The sequence below is a fragment of the Asterias amurensis genome, chromosome 10 (assembly GCF_032118995.1).
Source record: "Asterias amurensis chromosome 10, ASM3211899v1".
Taxonomy (NCBI): Eukaryota; Metazoa; Echinodermata; class Asteroidea; order Forcipulatida; family Asteriidae; genus Asterias; species Asterias amurensis.
Genome location: NC_092657.1, coordinates 6,478,939 through 6,501,019, shown reverse-complemented (window position 1 = coordinate 6,501,019; position 22,081 = coordinate 6,478,939). Strand labels below are relative to the sequence as shown.

Sequence of the window (22,081 nt, the reverse complement as noted above, 5' to 3'; positions counted from 1 at the left end):
TTGGCTGGTATCAGTTTCTGCTATGCAATACTATTTTGTGCTAAGCAAATTTCTGTGCCTCTATAGGCCTACAGGCAAATTGGGTCCTGGCACAGCACGTCGGGAGCATGTACGCCACGATCGCATTCCAAACTGCATCGTGGCTATGCAGTAGTAGGCCTAGATGGTGCCAGGAATGCTTTATTTACTTGTCACTGTCCCATCATATTCTGGGTTAGTTTTTTGTGTTCTTCGTGACGATCTTTGGATGTACGTCGAAGCACGACTACCTCCATCGTCGAAGGATTTGCCTGCTCCGTATATTTATGCTGGTTGTTTATAATACATGGATAGACTGGATCCTTATGCTGCGACGTAGTAAAACGTTGCTATAAACAAAGCACCAGTCTACTTACAATATTGTGCGGCGATGTCACGAAGATTTGACAGTTGCAACGGCTGGAAACACGTATACGCTGGCCTTTTACCGCTTTTGGGTTTTTAATAATTTTTAGCTAATTACGTGACATTTTGATGATTTTTTTTTACAGCAACCATCTATAAAAACATGATTTATGATTATACAGCCCTAAATTGCGTAAACGGTGAGCCGGTGTGTCCCTTTAAGCTTACAAAGCTTACGGAAAATGCATATTTAAAATAAAACCATTCACATACATTAACTCACTCTTTTCCTCTAATTACAGTACATAGTGACCTGTAAGGGTGCACACCATGCCAACAATCGAGTACTCAATAAATAGTTAATTAATCATTCATTCATAAATACCTCAGACAGTTTCGCTATTCCTATAAGTGGAGATCGCGTCACGTGGGTGTGTATACACCTTTGTTTATGACAAGTAAAAGGTGTTGAAACATGGGCGTGACACGCGAGCTTGCACCTGTTTAAGACAGTATTTCATTCCTATTGGTCGAGAGCAACGGCTGAAACAGTTGTCCCACGTCACGCGATACGCGCGACGCGCACAGCATTCCCTTAAAAGGAGTTGATTACCCGAGGGCGGCGGAGGGCTTTACCATTTCATAGCTGGAGGGGTGTTGTGTTGAAAGAAATCACTGAACAATTATATTTTTGCATTTATTTTACTTTTTGACCAAAATTTTGAATCAAAGTGTGTTGAATCGGTTTCACCTAGTGGTTTAAACCCGCCGAGGTCTGGTTCTTGATAAACTGCTCACAAAAAGTAAGGAAACTTTTTTAAATCCAGTATATTTGTTATTATTTAATACTCTCTTTGTATATGGTATATATCAATGCAAAGCTGAACTGTTCCTCTTTAAAATGATACCACAGTTGCAATGATTACATGTTGCTGGATTTTACCACGTTAATGAGAATGAGACAAAGTCACAAATCAAATGTGCCAAAATTAGCAATTTTGTGTTACTGTGTGAACAATCAAATTGATACTGTAATTCAAACAAGCAAGACAACTTACTGGTCTTAATTCACTTTATTGAGACAAGAAGTTTGGTATAGAGCAAGACAACTTACTGATCTTAACACACTTTATTGATACAAAAAGTTCAGTAACAAGTGGATGATCCGAAGGCGTTGATGACAGCATGGCACCTTCTTCTCATGCTGCACACAAGTCTTGTGATGCGCTTATGATGAGGGATGGCGTTCCATTCTTCATTAAGGAACCTGGTTAGGTCAGCCACAGTTGATGTGTTGGTGGTTCTGGCGCGGACAGTGAGGCCAAGCTGGTCCCACAGATGTGCCATGGGATTCAGGTCTGGACTGTTAGCAGGCCAATCCATCCGGTGCACCCCAACATTTTTCAGGTAGTCAGTCACCAGTAGGGATCGATGGGGGCGAGCGTTGTCATCTTAAAATATGGCATTTGGTCCAAGAGTCTGCAAGTATGGGACTGCATTCGGCTGTAGAATATCGTCTTGCAAATTCCCATCAAACAAGGTGTTTTTCATGAGATGAGGGTAAATTGTGTCCGATGAGCTCTCTGGTGCAAATCATCGTGTAAACCATTAATGGTTCTGAAAAGCTTGATCGGTTCGATTATTGAGCATAACCTATTGACCATTCACAGACAACGGTAATTTTGGCACATTTGATTTTTGACTTTGCCTCATTGTTATTCGTGTAGCCAAGTTCAGCAACATGTTATCATTGCAAATGTGGTATCATTTTAAAGAAAAACAGTTCAGCTTTCCATTGATATATACCATACACAAAGAGAGTATTAAATAATAACAAATATACTGTATTGAAAAAAGTTTCCTTACTTTTTGTGAGCAGTTTAGTTTACCTCGACGTCGTCTCGGTAGGATTATCAAGAACCAGGCCTCGTTAGGATTAAACCACTAGTTGAAAACCTCTTCACCACACATGATTCCCTTTAAATGATCATCTCATGGTCAGCATATCACTCAAGTTTTGTTCAGTGGCTTCGAAAGCAACTTACAAACGTACATGCAATCACTCACCATGTACACTGCACGGCAGTAGAACTCCAAACAGCAAATACAACCATTCCATACTGTAGTTGTTTTTCCAGACCATCTCCAAAGGACCAAAAATGTACAACTTTTAAAGATGATCTTCCCATCAAGGGATTTCAGCAAGCTTACATTAGGTAATATACACAGCAAGCAACAGCCAACCTCTCTCAAACAAACATTGGTTCAACGTCTACGATTATGAATTGCAAAAATCAAGTAAAGTGATTCAGTAACTTGACGACAACACTTCTTATAGTCAGTGTGATGAAATCAGCGATCCTACGAAACGTCTTCTGATTGAGAACACTTTGAAATATTAAGCCAGACGAACACTTATAAATTTGTCTTTCGTTACAAACACTGGCAACAAATACTCCAGAAGCCCAAACGCAGAGAGCTAGCACGTATAGTTCATTTGATGAAGGAGTCACCAACACGTTGCATCTCCTCAATGAAGCGACCAATCAACATCACTAATGACTAGAATAATGCTTGATGCGGAATATGCCTTAAAGGCACTGGATTCTTGTATAGTATATGCACAGTTTCATCTGTTTAGCAGAAAATACGCATGCTCACAAAATTTCTTTACTGTTCAAAAATTTAGTCGGGCACCAGCCACAAGTTCACAACATTTCAAATTTAATTAAAATTTGGCTGGTATCAGTTTCTGCTATGCAATACTATTTTGTGCTAAGCAAATTTTTGTGCCTCTATAGGCCTACAGGCAAATTGGGTCCTGGCACAGCACGTCGGGAGCATGTACGCCACGATCGCATTCCAAACTGCATCATGGTTATGCAGTAGTAGGCAAAGATGGTGCCAGGAATGCTTTATTTACTTGTCACTGTCCCATCATATTCTGGGTTACTTTTTTGTGTTCTTCGTGACGATCTTTGGATGTACGTCGAAGCACGACTACCTCCATCGTCGAAGGATTTGCCTGATCCGTATATGCTGGACCTTATACTTTATGGATAGACTGGATCCTTATGCTGCGTCGTAGTAAAACTCTTGTATAGTATATGCACAACATTATTTTTAGCATAAAACATTACTTGGTAACAAGCAATGGAGAGGTTGTTGATAGTAAGCAAAAAAAAAAAAAAAAAAAAAAAAAGGAGACCATGCTCTCTCTCTGAAGTTTGTTTAGGGAAAGGAATACTTGTTGTTGAAAATTACCAAAGCTTTCCAGTGCGAGAGTTTAAACCAGAAAACATTTTGATGTGAAATATTCCCTTTTTATTGAAGGCATGTATCTGAAAACCTAATAAACAAACCTCAACAGCTAACTTCGGTTGTGTACAACCACACGGACAATGATACATGGTTTTTCATTATTTTCTCCCGAGTCACACAACGAATTAAGCTAAAACTACTCAGGTTTGTTATGCATGATTACCCATGCATGCGACTGTCAGCTCTACCACTCCAGTACAAATACCTTTCATAATTTATGTACACAACTGAAAATAAGCCATAGTATTCAACGCAATGAATTTTCCCCGCGGAGATTGTTATAATTATTTCATTGGCGTCCAAATAATCAGGGCACCATTTTCATATGCTTTTACATCTCTGTCTTTTAAAGGCAGTGGACACTATTGGTAATTGTCAAAGACTAGCATTCACAGTTGGTGTATCTCAGCATATGCATTAACTAACAAACCTGTGAAAATTTGAGCTCAATCGGTCATCAAAGTTGCGAGATAATAATGAAAGAAAAATAACCCTTGTCACACGACCCACACGAAGTCGATCAGTTTTTTTGGAGTTCATCAATGAGTCCTTCGGGTGGCGAAAGTGTTGCCAGAACATGGAGCAATTTGGATGCGGCGAGTTGATTTGCCACCAGGACCCGTCCGTTAAAAGACATTGTATAAGACAATCCCTTCCAACGTGAAAGACAATGTTCGAGCCTCTGGCGACACACAGACCAGTTTTTTTGAACACACACACGCATTTGAATTACCTAGATGGACTCCAAGAAAAACCAAGCCTTCGTTGTTCCATTTAAAATCAAGTGGTTGCTCTGTCCTATCAACCCACGAACCGACCCATAGTCCCTGGGATTTAATCAGATTCAAACGAGCAGCAGAGGCTTTGCTGTACAAATCGTAAACGCCTTTGACAATGTCAAAGCCACGGTCTCTTGTGACAAAAACGGTGACGTCGTCTGCGTACGCTGAGACGACAAGATTTTTACCACTTTGGCATGGCAGTGTGAGACCACCGTCGTCTTGTGTGTTACGTAGGGTATGCAAGAGAGGTTCGATAGCAATCGAAAACAAAAGGCCTGATAGTGGGCACCCCTGCCTGATTCCCTTTTCAAAAGGAAAAGGGGCAGTGAGTGACCCGCCCACTTTCACCATACTCTCAGTTTCTGTGTACATCAATTTGACATAAGAGATGAAGTTTTGACCAAAACCCATCGCTTTCATAGTTTTTAATAGATAACCGTGGTCGACATTGTCAAAGACCTTTTTCTGGTCTGAGTTTAAAAGAGCAAGAGGCACACTTTTGGAATTACAAAACATAATACTGTCCCTGATGAGATTGATATTGTTGTGGATAGAGCGCCCTGGCACCGAGTAGCTTTGGTCTGGGTGTACTACTTGGTCTATCACATTTTTTAACCTGTTTGAAAGAATTTTTGCGAAAAGTTTGTAGTCTGTATTCAGCAAAGAGACCGGGCGCCAGTTTGCTACATCAAACAAATCACCCTTTTTTGGGATGAGGGTGATTGCGGCTCTCCTGCAGGAAACCGGTAAGAAGCCCGTTGCAATTGAGTCATTGAACAAGGAAGTAATGTCACCTTTGAGAATGGGCCAGAAATGTTGATAAAATTCAGACGTAAGACCGTCCAAGCCTGGGGATTTATTACGACCAAGTTGTTTGACTGCAACATCTAACTCTTCGGCTTAGATCGGCCTGTCGCAGTCCTTCGCGTCGCCGGGGTCAAGCGTGGGTATGGATTGAAGCAGGCGCTCGCACGCCTCCTCATCGATGTTAGTGCGGCAATACAAGTCAGTGTAAAAATGTGTACAAGATGTGTGCATTTATTTCACTACTATTTTCAGTAATTTCGCCAGATGGAAGGCGAATTTTAGTGATGTGTTTTGCACGTGAAGTCGTTTGTTCCATACTGAAGAAGTAGCTAGAGCAAGTGTCTACCTCATTAATGTACTTAAAACGGGCTCTTATGAGGGCACCCCAAGTTCCTGCTGGTACAGAGAAGTCAGGGTGTCTCTCTGTTCTTTGAGAGCAGATTGCGTGTCAGCAGATAAATGTGGCAAGGACTGGAGCTGCTGGATGCTTTCGTTGAGAGTCCGGAAGGATTCCCGTTTGGTCTCAGCGTTTTTGGCGCCGAACATCTGCGTTAGTTGCTTAATTTTTTCTTGCCAAAATCCCACCAAGTACGAGTATTACCGAAAGAGGATTTTTGGGATTGCCATTGTTTCCAAAAGGTAGAAATGGTGTCCGTGTAATCCATGTTGTCCAAGAGGGAGTTATTAAAGTGCCAGTATGGACTACCTCTCCGTGGGGAGGAAGATACTTTCCTTGTGACAGTCACTGCGCTGATCGGAAATAGCACAGGGAATAATTTTACTCGAGACCGTTGATGGAAAAAGATCATTGGAAAAATAAATTATGTCTAGTCTGGCCTTGGACATGTGGTCTGCACTACACGGACCATTCCTAAACCAGGTGTACTCGCACTTGGTGGGGTTTTGTCTGCGCCAAACATCACGGACACTCAACTCACTCAGCAAGTTTCGGAGCGACTGAGCAACTTTAATCCTTCTTTCAGAAGAGGTGTGAAATCTGTCCAGACAGGGGTTAATAGTACAATTGAAGTCACCGCCCACTATTATGTCGCCGTCATTGTGCTGAGTACAATGGGTGCGGAGAGCATCAATGCACTGGGTTCATCTCGTACCCAAGTCAACTCGTACCCAAGTCAACTCGTACCCGAGTCAAGTCGTACCCGAGTCAACTCGTACCCGAGTCAACTCGTACCCAAGTTAACTCGTACCCAAGTCAACTCGTACCCAGGTTAACTCGTACCCAAGTCAACTCGTACCCAACTCGTGAAAATGTAGGCTCAATTAGTCATCGGAGTCGGGAGAAATAACTGGAAAACCCACCCTTGTTTCCGCACGTTTCGCCGTGACATGACATGTGTTTAAAATAAATCCGTAAATCTCAATATCGAGAATTGATATTGTTTTAATGTTTTCTCAACAAGTAAAGCATTTCATGGAATAAAATAGAAGTCTTTGACCATTACCTTGTGTAAACCCTGTAAGTTATTTGTAAATCTGTTACCTTTTCTTTTTGTTTCTTTTCCGAATGGCTTCAAAACCATTATTGTGACTTCTTAGAAGTATTCAAGTAGTATCAAAGTACCGCAACAAAACGTATGGATTCCTAAAAAGAGTCGTCATTGTCGGCAAAAAACAAACATTATTATGTGTCATCAGAGGCTCGTGTGGGGAGTCCACGTCCCAATGCAGCGATGAAACAGGGTCGGCAACAGTATATTTGTGATGTCACCACAAGACCCTCTGATGAATGATTCCCTTTGAGACAGCGGACCGGTCTATGTTTTAAAGAAATCCAGCGGATAACCAACCTTGCCATAGCCACTTAAACTTTAAGTTATGCTTCTCAAGTGTGTTCGTAAACAAATTCATACGAAGAAGTAATACTGTCCAGTTCCCATGGGACTGCAACGCACTAAAGGTAACATACTCACCGCACATTGGCCGGATGAGCAGGTTGTTGTTTCAACCGATGCATCATGCGGGTTGAAAGGGTAGTCGCAAGCACCGGGTCCATCTCCCCCTGTTGTTAAATGAATGTTATAACATTCATAGCAAGAAACGTCTTCAAAAATCGGCACACCACTATTGCAGCGGTCTTCGATGCAGCAAGATGTACATTCTGGTGACTCATCAAGGAACCCAGAGCAGCCGTTAAAACAGCCAGAGTCGGGTATACAGCCTCTTGAAGCGTCGACTACGTCTCCATTTGCTAAAGTCATTCGTGTAACCTACATCAGTGCATAAATGACATCAAGAAACCAAATGCAATTATTAACAATCATGATACTGTTTATATATTTATGAACGTCTAAAAACATCCGCTGTTTCTTACATGGGCAATTGGTTTGGTAAGGGTGGCATGTGCTTTTGAAAAAGTAATTTAGCCGTAATAATTAAAGAAATTGTTCAGAGTGTTTTTTGTTTTCAAAAGATGCAGATTCGGAGTATTTGATTGTGACTGAACACAATAAATACCATTGTATGTTCAGGAAAACCAGATCACCTCAAAGGCAAACTGAGAAGATCGCAAATGTTTGAAGAGACACGTTGCCTTGGTTTGGGCGAGTTGGTCAATGAACAGCTTTAGAAACCGTTTGTTATGAAATGCATTTTGGTTAACAAGAAGTTTTAGAATGCAGAATCAGAATTCAGTGGACCCCGGTTTGAATCCCACGATAGACCTAAGCCTTGTGTAGATTGTAGATGGGGTTCATATCCGATTGCGTTTTTTTTTTTTTTTTTTTTTTTTCATTTTTGGTTTTTCCTCCAACATCTTTATCTTTGTTAGTTATATTACTTGTTTGCAACTCATCCTGCTATTGGCGCTAATTCTGCTGTTGGATCTGGATATAACCAACGGCATTTTATATTTTCCAGTAGAAAATTTCACAATGTCACTCTATTGGTGGGACAAGTCGACCTGTCCACAATATAGAACTTACAATACAAAAAAAAAGCACCACTGAGCATGCTTTAGAACCCACACAGAGAAATGCAGTGTAACTGTCGAACTGCAGTCCTTGTGATTTTGAATAAAAGTGTATTCAGGTACTTACCATGAAGGGTACAAACCAACATCAGGAGTAGAACCAGCTTCTTCATGTTTCTTTCAATCGAGTTAACCAAGCGTTACATGCAATGATTAATGTCTTCTCAGTAGAAGACGACGACACACGAACAGGAGCTGCTTCGGAATGGAAGACGCAATGATGAATGGAAAACGTAAACCAGTAGCCAAGTCTGGAATCTCAAGCTAGTGATAGAGTGCCGATAATCACAAAGGTTACCAGACTACTGCACAGTCAGATAAAACCAAGTAATGGGTGGCAGTAACAATGGAAGGAACATCTCAACCAATCGCTGTAGAGTCTCCTTCTCAAAGGCCTACAGTGTGACGCACCTGGTAGAAAGCGCAAACCTCCAAGTCATTGTGAAGAAAGAGTTGAACATCCCAACAATGAAGCGGGAATTGTAAAAGCTGTTTTTTTTACAATCGTTTGAAAGATCAGTTTTGGTGAAACAAATCAGAGGTGTTCTCACATGGGTTTAAGGGAGCTTTAGAAATCGCTACCCTCCCCTCGTCATACCCACTGGTTTGTAAAATCATACAACATTACAACAACATAATAATGCCAATCAAATGCCTCACTTGCAAAGCTCTTCTAGCGAATCTCTCAACTTTGCTATTATCCGTAATATTGTAAGTTCCTGTTTTGTCCTCTTCGTTCTGTTGGCCTTTCCTTACTGACAAAGACTACTTATTTCACCAAATTATATAGCCAAATTGCCTTTAACCTAATTACATTTTCGTCATGGAGCATGAAACTTATACTGCTTAATATTCCCCAAGCTGACAATTTTCAGGCTTTCAATGTACTTTTAAATAATTATTAATTTTGCTTGTTTAAATCTAAATGTTTTTATTTTTAATGTCTTTAGTTTTTTTTTTTACGTTAAAGGATCACGTTGCTTGGATCGGTCGAGTTGGTCTTTGAAAAGCGTTTGTAATCGTTTGTTATAAAATGCACATGTTAGAAAGATGGTGTAAAAGTAGAATACAATGATCTACACAAATATGCCTCGAAAATGCATGGTTTTCTTTTTACCTCGTCGACTAACACGGTCGGCCATTTATGGGAGTCAACAAAATTAATGTTTGACTGCCATAAATGGCCGACCATGTTAGCGACGTAAAAGGAAAACCGTACAATTTCGAGTGATACTTGTGTGGATCATTATATTCTACTTTTAAAATATCTTTCTAACCATATGCATTTTATAACAAACTGTTACAAACGCTTTTTTGTTTAGCCCAACTCGTCCGGTCCAAGGCAACGTATTCCTTTTGGCTAAAAGGCATAATAAAGAGGAAACTCTTCAACAAGCTTGTCTGTTTTCCAACGTCCTTGAGCTCTGTACGTGTGGTGCATTTTAATGACTGAGAGAGTTTTCGGATATGCATTGATTGGTGTAGTAGTGTATCCTCGTATCCGTGAGCTAAAATCGCGCGGCGAGGTCGATCACCCCTGGCAACGATGTTGTGGACTAACCCGCACAAATGCTATCCGAAAACAACCGGTTATAAACAGCCCAGCTGGTTATTATCGACTATTTACCCCCCACCCCTCCCCGTGACGCACTTTCCACCAATAGGAATAGCGAAACTGTCTGGGGTATTATTGAATGATGGTTTATGAAATAAGGGTTGGGTAAATGTTTTTTGTTCTTTCCTGTGATGTTTACTACATAGTCCTCCTCGTTTGCTTATTTGTTTACAATGTTTACCCTTATAGAAGGGGATAACATATTATGACGTAAGAGCACTAAAATGAAACACATCCAATAGTTTGTTATACATTGCACCAGTTATATGTTTTTATTTAACTTTCATTTATAGTTATAACAAATCGAAAGACGTAAACAAAATATTTAAAAGTATCATAACTTTGTTTATAGGTTTAAATTTCAAGATTGTTTGTGACTTTCTGATAACGTTTTGTTTTTAAATGTCAGCGTAGAACATAAAATACTTCTGAAACCTCTTTTTAACTTCACAGCTTTGATGAATATCAAAAGGATATGCAAGCAGCAATTCTTACTTGCTTTTTTACATTCCACAATTTATTTAATCATTATAACTATTTTGGCGAGTCAAAAGCATAACGAATTCCTTTTCATCTGTCAACTCACACCTGTTATCTCCATGAATTCCTTTTCCAGACAATGGATTAAGTTTGATCATGGAACAAACTGAAAGGGCTACTGACTGCCCCTAGCACACAATCACCTGAAGTTGAATTAGTTTGATATACAATAAAGCGCGCCACCAAGAGGTTGACCGATTGAATTCAAGGACACAGGTAATTTTAATTCAAATTGAACGCATCCACTTAGTGTAATATTATGTAACCTTTATTGTATATCACATGATTTCAACATCAGGTGATTGTGTGTCTACCTGAAGTTTGTTTTCTGTCTGTGGAGTTTTATTGTGCCCAGGGACTTATTTCAAAGATCTGCTTTAAGCAGAAAAGGGTACTTACAAAATTTCTGCAGACCCCCCCCCCAAAAAAAAAAAAAGAAGAAAAAAAAAACTAAGCGCAGACTGCACAAATGCTATTTTAGCTAATGACATTATTCAAGTAAACAGAATTTTGTTAAGCTTTTGGTACCTTTGGAAGATATATCTCTACTCATTCTGAATGGAGATTTGTGGAAATTAATTGTTTGGAAAAAAAGGGTGAATAAACAGAGCAGAATTTGCAGGAGAGTAGCGTATATACTTTGCACATGCTATAGATTATTTGGTCTCCTGAAACGACAGTGAAATTCCTTTACTAATTTCTCAAAAACTACAGCACCACAGGAAGTAATATTTTAAGGGAAGCTTTCCACAGTCATTATCTTCAAACTGTGTGAGTTTTTTTGTAAAAAGGTGGACATTGTGTTTTGTGTCCTAAACAAGTACCGAGACCTTTTAAGAAGCTCTATTAATATGGGCCCTGCTTTATGCTGCACTCGCATTGAGGTGGTGACATCAGATGTGATGTCGGACTACCAGTGTAAAATGGTAACCCGACAGTGCAGCATCGATTATGCCTAACGGTTACTTTGCTGTCACTCAGAAAGTACGTTATTATTACTCACTACGCTTGACTCTGCCCAGTTTGATCGTCGGCTTGGTCACTCGAGCTGTTGTTGATTGGCATGTACCCCGGCCTCGGCTGTCGAACTTGTAAAATGCTGCGGGGGAGCAATAAATAAGAATGTAGAATTAACAGCTTAAATTGTTCAAATTACTCAGAAAAGGATTTCACTTTTTGCAGATACTCTCACCCTCCCTAAACCCTCTTTATAAGGTTTTCCAAACTTCACTCATCTACCCGACCCCCACCCCTCTCCCCGAAAAACCCACACGAACGCACACACAGTCGTGTTTGACCATTACGTTATAGAGGACACCTATTGTACCATATGTTGTTCCTGTATTGAAGCAATCCCTATTGGTTGCGTGCACTGGCTTAATTACTACAGAGATCCCATGAAAACAAAGTCCCGACTAAAAAGTAAGAATGTCATCGTAGGGTAGGCCAGACAAATCCACACGCACCCACACCAGAACAACACAGTATGATAAACAATCATTCATAAATACCTCAGACAGTTTCGCTATTCCTATTCGGTGGAGAGCGCGTCACGTGGGGGTGTTCAAACTTTTGATACTAACTAGTGTTTATAACCGGTTGTAAGCGGATACTCCGTGCTAGTCTTGATGCAAGACGTTTCTTGTTACGGCACGGGCGCGCGATGCAGGGAGGCGCTGTCGGTGAGTTGGCCGCGCTGTGTGTGAAAGGAAAACCAGAACGTGTTGCATCAAGAATATACGCGCACGCGCACGAACGCAACCGGAAACTGTCGGAAATAGGCATGCAACACACGGATACCATGGAGGTAGAAACATACAGAGCTCAAGCACGTCGGAAACGGATAAGTTTTACAGAGTTTCTTACTTTATTTAACCCCCTTAAAAAAAAAAATACCCTTGGCTATAACGGCAAATAAATGAACAGGCAGAGCAACTCTAAAAAAACTTTATTTCAAATGTTGGCCACCTATTTGAGAATCGAGACCGTAATTTAATTCATCCTACCCATTTAAGATAATAGGTACGACCAGCAATCCGGCAGCAACGTAAAAGGCTATGGTTGGATGATCGGTCGTGACCGTGGCCGAGTAGATTCCATTCAGTGTTATAGGGGACAGGACTTTCCCAAACGCCGTCATTAGGGCAGCTGCACCAAATAATGTCCCTGTCAGAGTGACGAAATAAAAGACAAACATGAATAAGTTAAGTTAATATACCGACGATGCTGACAAAATGCGAAACCGTTCACTGCAAAAACTGGGGTGTTAACATGATTTGACAATACCGACACGGTGTTAATTTCACCAACGATATATATATGGGGATATTAATAACGCCATGCTGGTGTTGTCACATAAAGATACCATGAAGAATCAATTGAACACCCCTGTTATTGCAATGAACTATGCCCAGCCCTTAAAGACATCGGGTCAATTTCAAAGCGCTGCTTAGAGGATGCAACTTTCCGTGCAAACATGAACAGCGAATGCATTGTGTAGGCGTATTCAAAAGGTTTGCAGGAAAACACAAAAATAGGCGGCAAGCTTTTAACATTGATTTAAGTTGCGTCATTCATTTTGTACAGTAGGCACCGGTTAATAATATACCTTTCCGTGTGCTAAAGGTTAGCAGCGCTTTTAAACAAATGGAAATCACATCGGTGGTGAAGCAAGCAGCTCTATTGAATTGGGCCATGATGGCAGCAAACGAAAAGGCTGTGAGATGTGCAGCGGAGCCTGGCCAACTATTAAAGAGTAGGCCTAGACTAGGCCTAGGCGATGAATTCAAACGACGGAGTGCGATATGATATCGCAATCTGTTTGACCTTGTGAGGTGTGGGCGCTCTCAATAATTATTTGTTATCACTTCCGGCGGGGTTAAACGCGATTCGTTTGCACAGTACCATCGACGTTTTCTCATTTCTTTGCGCCGTAGATTTAAGTTCATTTCGAGTTGGATTAATTCAGCTCATTTCAAGTCTCATTGTCCGTGATCGATATCATGTCTGTGGTGGTAATGTGTTCCAGTCTTTACTAGTTGTCTTTGGTATGCATGATACCCAAAGAAGTGGTACAAACATTTTGAGAGCGCCCCCAATCGGTCAAGAATACGGTGGACTAGAAAAGAGACGCAATACCTTCAGATTTGGTGCTTTGGTTTGTAAAAAGCGTTAGTAAATATAAATTGATTGGAACGCTGTTTAAAGAGTAGAAGATAATGATCCAAAAAATAAACCCTAAAATGTTATGGTTTTCGCTTTACTTTCCTGACTTACCACGGGCCGCCATTTCGTAAAAACCATGTTTGTTTTTTGTACCCCGAGAAAATGACGACCGGTGCAAGTTTAAAACGGCCGTTTAAAACCGAGGCACCGTATGATTCGACAGTCTACCATCCAGACCCCTGGCGGATAATAACGACGCCTACATCATTGCGGTTAATAAAGGGAGTAACCCTGTTTCAGCTACATGAGTTGTCAATGTTCCCCTGGTGAGAGTCGATTTGGGTTGATAGCCAAAGTCAGTTTAGAGTAGCTTTCACCCTGTTGCTTTTACCTTAAGTTGCTGTCCGGCCATGTGATGTTAAGCTAGTCGTTTAACTTAGTTGTGGTAATATTTTCTATTATTAATAAGATGACGTGTTTTACCTTGCTCTTGGTCGTCGACTTGCTGTGTTGCGAGGTACTTGAGCAGCGGTGACGGGATAACACGGAACAGTCCAACGGCAGTGGCTAGGGGTGAACACAGAGTTTCAATCTTATTTGGTTTGCGGTAACATCGTGTGTATCTGCTTACCAGGTAGAGTATGTTCTTAGAGAACTGTACTTCTTAATTATACTACCGTGGAGTAGATTTATCGGTTGCTCGGTAGACTTCTCAGTTCTGAAATGAGAACTTCCCCGTGTCTTAACTACCAACCGGGCAGAAGGTTAAGAAAATTTGCTGGGACTACGACTTTAGCTTTGGGTCATACTTAACTGCACTACCACGGAATCAGTTCTAGAATTGGTCTCAGTGTTTTGACTAGTTTGCTATAAGCATCGTCATGAATTTTAAATTCTCGTCTGATAAACCTGAATCAGAATCAGAATCTCAATTAAAAGTACAAACAAGCAGAACATTTATTTATTGTTTATTTATTGATTAATTTAGTATTCGTTTATTAATTTACTTATTTGCTTGTTTATTATTTACGTATTTATTTCTTTAAACAATATTTCATGCGTGATTGTAACATCAGCTTAAGGAATTTCACAGAGAGCTGAGATTGACCGTAAAAGCAAATCAATCATAGCTGCTTAGTAAAGTGTATTGTCACAATACAAATCATATTATGTTAAAGGCAGTGGACACTATTGGTAATTGTCAAAGACTAGCCTTCACAGTTGGTGTATCTCAACATATGCATACAATAACAAACCTGTGAAAATTGGAGCTCAATCGGTCATCGAAGTTGCGAGATAATTATGAAAGAAAAATAACCCTTGTCACACGAAGTTGTGTGCTTTTAAAATGGTTGATTTCGAGACCTCAATTTCTAAACTTGAGGTCTCGAAATCAAATTCGTAGAAAATTACTTCTTTCTCGAAAACTATGGCACTTCAGAGGGAGCCGTTTCTTACAATGTTTTATACCATCAACATCTCCCCATTACTCGTCACCAAGAAAGGTTTTATGCCAATAATTATTTTGAGTAATTACCAATAGTGTCCACTGCCTTTAACACTTACAATTAATTTGTTTGTCTTGCGATGGATTTTATTACTTTGTGAATCGACCCAAATGCTGTTTTATAGCACATAAGCAAAATATATAATTATTTGAAGATATCAAACAAGTAAATAACTTTTTCTTTTAACAAATGGTTATACATCCTTTTGAACGTTTACGTTCGCAGACAGGGTTTTATTCTTTCTAGATGAATACTCACCTACGTAAGCCAAGATGGTCGTTGTTTTAGCGAGCGCTGTAGTTATCATCATGCCGATCCCAGACAACAGTCCAATATGCACCATCCAATATTCAGAAACACATACTCTAAAGATTCGCCAAGCCAAAATACCCACTACAAAGAAACAATGTTGTAGTGAAAGTCGGTTAGGTACTAGTCTTGGCCCAAGCCGTCAGTGATCGATAGTGGATAGTGTACTACGCAACTTGTAAATTGCTACAGCGCGCCCTCCTATGGTATGATTTAACCAACTTGACACAGCATGCGGAAAAAAAAAGCTTTCCATGTCTGTGTTTTGATTGGTCCGAGGTAATAATGTTTGTCAGCGGCACCCAAACCACCCGAGTAATCAGAGATGGAAAGCTCATGTCACTGCACGCTTATCCAATGATATCATCGTATCCAATATAATGTCACTGGATCTGACTAGAAGGTACCCGTCTTGATCCTTGCATGGGCCCAGTCTACATACCTTAAATGGGCGCTGGGTGATTTACAACTGAGTGTAGTACACTCACTGATCTATATTATAATTAAAGATTGATCAGTGAGTACACTATCCACCATCGATCACTGATGTCTTGGACCAAGACTAGTTTATAGGTATACAATACTCATGTCTGAGCACCAACCTTAAAAAATGTCCTCTTCAAATGGGCAAGAAGGAGCATTTATTTCAGGGCCTATGTCATTCATGTAAAAGGTTTTACTTTTATGAAACTTACCAAGTGCCGGAACAATGTTATTCAGCAATCCATATACACCAACAAAGCTATCGCTCCAACAAAATGGCGGCCCCAGTCCGAAAATGGTGATCACGCTGTAGACAGCTTCATAGACAAGGTCATAAAACACCATACCAGTCATAAGTAACAAAAGCGTCACCCGTCTGCCATTGGTGTTGACTTTAAACAACAGGTAGATTTTGTGGATGAGATCTCGAACAACCCCGCGAGGAAATGGTCTCCTCTTAACGGTCTCCCGGACGATCCCTGGCACTGCAACGTAAAGGAAGTTGATAACTGCGGCACCAAATACGACTAGGAAGGCAATGGTGTAACTATTGGTCCACTGCAGGATTGACGTCACACCAAACTGGCTGGCGCCAAAACCGACATAAATTAGTAGGTCAAGCAAAAAGATACGAAACGTCATGGCTGTTCCTTCGTAGATATCGGTTACGTAAGCGTAGGACGTACTGGTCAGGACGACAGAATCACCGCAAATACCGAGTATGCCCTCAGCGACGACAAGACAAATCAATGGCAGATTGAAGTAGCACACACTCAGGAATATTGCAGACGCAGTGAGATGGGCAACGGCTGATAAAATCAACACTGGTTTACGGCCGATGAAATCACTTGCAGCCCCGTAGAATACCGCCACAAATGCAGGCAACAAGTCTGATATACCTTTCATGTACATCACCCATAAGGCGGTTTCGGACTCGATCCGCTTCTGCATGGGATCTTCGGTGTGGTTTCCGCCGCACGTGTCGTTACTACCCGTTGGCAGCGTGTAGTTGTAACTGAGAGCCAGACGATGTTCGATGTATAGCGTCCTCAACGCCACGAAGCTACCCTGGATGGCGCAAATTAGGATCACAGTTGGCTCAACGGTTATCAGCCTTAATGCTTTCGTACTTTGTGTCTTTGTGACTATCGTTTTGGCTGTGCCTTCTGACGTCATGGCGAATATTGAAGCAGCTGTTATAATTGTCAACTTGCAGGGTGAATATTGCGCAACCGAAGTGAAGTCTGTACGAATGCAACACAGAATGATCTTAAACCCAATGTGAATCCGATGACTACATCCTAGAACAAAACAAGGAAATAAAGGGCGAGTGTTTTTTTTTTTTTTGGGGGGGGGGGCTTGGGAATTTTAGGGAAGGGATCATGAGCGATAGATGGGGAAAGTATTTAAAAAGTAAAAGATAAAATTGAGTCATTTGTCGTTTGCAATATTCGTGAGTCAATTGGGACGCTACAAAAACACTGCCATAACACATATTATTGCAATATACTATTTATCCGAGGGATTAACTAAATGATGCAGTGGGTGTGTTCGATTAGCTTCCCTGGGTCAACCACGCGGTGATCACTTGGGTGAGCCCCTGACAAGAGCTAATCGAACGATCACACTCGCCCTCTCGTGGTGACGTCATGCACCTGGGGCCAGCCCCCTAGTGACCCACTCCACAAGCAGGGCACTGGAGGCTGACCCAGGTGAGCCCCTGGAAGACACCAAAGCTTCGAACGCACCGGGGGCAGACCGGAGTCGACCCAGGGGGAAGATAATCGAACCATCCATTACCATTGTCTTCCAGCAGCCGATTCCAAGAAACGCTAGTTTTAATCCTATCTCAAGCTTTGGGACGAGTGACTCGTCCTAACTTAGGATGGGTTCAATGCGTCGTATAACGTCCACAAATGCGGGATTAATCCTAAGTTATGATGAGTTTGATGAAATCGACGGTTGTTGGTCTAGAGATGAAATTTCAACATACATAGCGGTCCCATGAATATTTGCACGTGTGGGATCTGGGGTGGACTTCACAAAGAGTTAAGACTAGTGCAATCTTGACAGTGGGACGAGTTACTTACCCAACTTAGGACTAGCCGTACGTTTTAATATCTCCTAGGACTGGTCTTAAGTTTATCAAAAAGAAGGACATTTATTCGCATCTGCCGGTTAGTAAATAGTTTTTTTGCCGACAATGTTCTGAGGCAAGATTTATACTCACAAGAAATTACCGCAGACTTCGGGGCTTGTTTCATAATTTAAACTAAGACAGTGGACACTATTGGTAATTGTCAAAGACCAGTCTTTTCACTTGGTGTATATCAACATAAGCATAAAATAGCAAACCTGTGAAAATTTGAGCTCGATTGGTTGTAAACAAAACACCCTTGTCACACGAAGTTGTGTGCTTTTAGATGCTTCATTTCAAAACTCAAATTATAAACTTGAGGTCACGCATTCAAATTCGTGGAAAATTACTTCTTTCTCGAAAACTACGTCACTTCAGAGGGAGCCGTTTCTCACAATGTACTATATCATCAACCTCTCCCAAATACTCGTCACCAAGTTAGGTTTTGTGCTAATAGTTTTTTTTTTGAGTTATTACCAATAGTGTCCACTGCCTTTAACGTATAAGCTATTACTTATTAGCTATGGTTACCTGAACTCCTCTGGTGTACGAGAATACACAACCGAGTCGAGTTCAGTTTCCATTTAGCCTCCATGTGTGAACGACATTATCGTAGGAAGACAAGTTAACAAGTGCTGTTTGACCATGGAGGAATAAATTATCAAATTTTTTCCTCCATGGTTTGACGAAACTCGCTTTTGAAAGTAGGATAGGGAGGTGGTGGTGTGACTATGAAGCTATAAAAAGGCTTCGATGTGGCAAGCCTGCTCCGTAGTTTGTTGTTACCGCGTTCCGCACATGTCTGGTTCCGCACCAATAATTATACGTTGAATAGGAACAGCTTGCAAATGGTTTTAAAGGCAGTGGACACTATTGGTAATTACTCAAAATAATTATTAGCATAAAACCTTTCTTGGTGACGAATAATAGGGAGAGGTTGATGGTATAAAACATTGTGAGAAATGGCTCCCTCTGAAGTGCCATAGTTTTCGAGAAAGAAGTAATTTTCCACGAATTTGATTTCGAGACCTCAGGTTTAGAAATTGAGGTCTCGAAATCAACCATCTAAACGCACACAACTTGTGACAAGGGTGTTTTTTCTTTCAATATTATCTCGCAACTTCGATGACCGATTGAGCTCAAATTTTCACAGGATAGTTATTTTATACGTATGTTAACATACACCAACTGTGAAAGCTAGTCTTTGACTATTACCAATAGTGTCCATTGCCTTTAACTTATTAAATCTTTGTTGATGTTCACCTGCCAGTCAACATACCCTTTGGCCCTAAAATGGTAGAATTTACAATTAACACAAAGTCCGTGTTGATACAGAGGTAACAGTGATGTGCGGTTACTATTATATGCAGCCCTATAACACCCACACGCGCCACGAACCAGGCAGTGTAAAATCATCGAGTACTTAATAATATCCATAATCATAAAGAGCTGGAACTGTGAATGGATGGCATTGAGTCTAATGCCTGACTGCAGGGGGGTCAGGCAGATCGCAGCACACTTTGTGACTCTGGCCGTCACCAGTCCGAACAAATCTAAAGTTATTAAGGCTAAATAATAACCGCATTCATAACGCGCCTTTAAAGGATATATCAGCGCCAGGTAGTATTACTGCAGCGAGTGGGACGAAGCTTGAGATGAAATACGTAATCCTTAGCACCATATAATGGTTTGCAAGGTGCTATGCGCAATATGCTGCCAATCCAGCCAGGAACACCGGGGCGAACCCCTTTTCGTCAAGTGCACTGGGTTCGTTTACATGCGTTTACAGAACACATTGGACCAACGGCTTTACGTCCCATCCGAAGGACGAAGCAAGTGTCTTACTCAAGGACACAAGTTTCACGGCTGGGGATTCGAACTCACACTCTGCTGATCAGAAACACCAGAGTTTGAATTCGGTGCTCTTAACCGCTTGGCCACGACACTTATTAAATGTTTGTTTTTAGTATATACTTGTTATTTCTTCTTGCTTTTGTAATTTTAATTACAAAAGCAAGAAGAAATAACAAAAAAACAATGATTAACAGCTTTTGGCGGCTGCGATTCATTAAATCATTTTGAAATGAAATGGAAATGAACTACATGTACTCACATCCACAGTCCCGCTGTGTTACGCAACTGACTCCACTTGTACCACGAGTATTGCTTCCAAAATGTAACTACTGTAGTAGGCCTACCCTGCAGCATAAGCAAAGCACCCTGTGACAGAAATGACTGAGATAATCGTTTGATATACGGACTGTGGGTTCTTCTGAGGCGGAAACAGACACAAGCTGTGTGCCATAGACTCGACAACGAGACTGGTGCAATACTAGTCTTGAAGTCAAGACGGTAATTGTTAAGCGGTGTGTAGTTACAGCGCGGCGTAGCTACGGGGACGATACACACACCCTCGATCCCAGTACGTGTGTGTGGGTCAGTCGCAATTGTAGCTGCCTCGCGCTACCTACGACTGTTGCATGTGTAACATCGCACTGTGACTGTTGCATGAAAGGCAGACAAATAGGCAGCGCCTAACGACTTGTCATCAAGTCTAGTGCAATACATGATCAACTGATCTCTAAAAACCCAAATGATAAACATTGTACGTTATCCTAATGCCACATACATACATTGAGTCAGCCTTGACTTTTACATGAACTTGTACTTGTACAATTCTTATATGCACATTGTGTGGTACAGCCCCGTGACTTCAATTATGGCATAGTTTGGAATAATTTTAGGCGACCATTGTACCATGCCTGTCCATGCTTGTACAAAACAACCTATACACTTGGATGCGTTGATGTATAGGGCATCGTCAACAGTGCCAAGCCCTAGACGCAGCTTCTCAAATTCAAATTTGACCTTGTCAACTTTCAACCAGCTTGGGTATTTGTTGTAGGACACCAAACGCAATGTCCACATGTCTAGTACATTAAACTTCCGCGGTTTAAAGGTCACTTGGTAGCCCAACTTAACAGAATTACTTGCCGGGTGCTGTAGTTTTTGAGAAATTAGTAAAACAAAGTTCGGGAAGAATTTTCGTCTTAGTCGACGAACAATATTTTTGCACAATTTACTTACCATTGTTGGTTGCTTTCTACCATCAAAATCTTCAACCCTTGATAAATGTAAGTGCTACAAAGTGTACACAGACCGCTTAAAGTTACCTAGATCCAAGCCAATGGGTTGATTGATTGTTGACACTACCATCGCGTCCCATGCGTGCCACGAAAAAACATAGTCTCCCAACCCTTGATCAAGTCTAAAAATAGTTTGGAAGTTCCGGTTCATGAACCCTGTCGGGGGGGGGGGGGGTGGAAGGCCAAGGTCGTTTGCTTTAGTATGGTACAGTCAATTCTTAAACTAGGTGATTCAAGTTGATGTTTGTATGTTGTTGCTGTTGTTGTTGTTGTTGTTGTTGTTGTTGTTGTTGTTGTTGTTGTTGTTGTTGTTGTTGTTGTTGTTGTTGTTGTTGTTGTTGTTGTTGTTTGATTTTAACTTTTTTTTGGGGGGGGGGGGCGGGGGTTAACTTTACTTCAAAAAACATGTACCGTTGAAAAACATATCAGTTGTTTTGGTTGAGTTTTTAAATCAATTTCCTTCAGCCACCGTATATTTCCATACTGAGCACAAAATCTCCGACACAGAAGCAGCTACCTACACACGCATAAAAAAATGGTCGCGAGTTCTCCAGTGTAAACATTTGAACGACGGTGGTATCGGTTTGGACCACGGAGCTTTTAACTGGCCAAGGTGCGAAAGTCAAAATGAGATATGTCAGCCCTGGTGGCACGTTAGTTGTGGCGTAACCCCCCGTTAGAGGTTTAAACTCTACTCGAGCACTGTACCAATCTGCAGATATAATCAGCGCACTTTGTCATTTGGAAACGTGCCTCCACCAACTTTGCCTCTAACCTGTTCTTAAGCGAGACACTTAACCATTGATTCATCCTTCGAATGGGACGGTAAGCCGTTGGTCCCATGCGTTGTGCAACGCATGTAAAAGAACCCGGTGCACTTGACGAAAAGAGAAGT

The 22,081-nt window shown here is 41.1% G+C and overlaps 2 protein-coding genes across 4 annotated transcripts in view; both read right to left on the bottom strand.

Annotated features, from left to right (window-relative positions):
• LOC139943029 (uncharacterized) overlaps window positions 1-8,532 on the bottom strand; it is a 94,358-nt gene extending 85,826 nt beyond the window's left edge. The window contains exon 1 of the mRNA XM_071939846.1: window positions 8,351-8,532. Coding sequence (XP_071795947.1) covers window positions 8,351-8,396 — 46 coding nt within the window. The 5' untranslated portion in view covers window positions 8,397-8,532. The remainder of the gene's footprint in view (window positions 1-8,350) is intronic.
• A 1,629-nt stretch (window positions 8,533-10,161) lies between these two features.
• Window positions 10,162-21,258, bottom strand: LOC139942931 (lysosomal proton-coupled steroid conjugate and bile acid symporter SLC46A3-like). 3 transcript variants are annotated; one of them, XM_071939756.1, is made up of 7 exons: window positions 21,128-21,258; window positions 20,154-20,260; window positions 16,116-17,204; window positions 15,370-15,504; window positions 14,087-14,170; window positions 12,445-12,604; window positions 10,162-11,537 (listed from the first exon to the last, which is right to left on the bottom strand). In XM_071939756.1, the coding sequence occupies exons 3-7, from the start codon at window positions 17,077-17,079 to the stop codon at window positions 11,441-11,443; spliced, it is 1,440 nt and encodes a 479-aa protein (XP_071795857.1). In that variant the 5' UTR covers window positions 17,080-17,204; window positions 20,154-20,260; window positions 21,128-21,258; the 3' UTR covers window positions 10,162-11,440. The 3 variants fall into 3 exon arrangements, with proteins under 3 accessions (XP_071795857.1, XP_071795858.1, XP_071795856.1); XM_071939757.1 differs by lacking the exon at window positions 20,154-20,260; XM_071939755.1 differs by lacking the exon at window positions 21,128-21,258 and having other exon boundaries at window positions 20,154-20,301.
• Window positions 21,259-22,081: the final 823 nt, after the last annotated feature.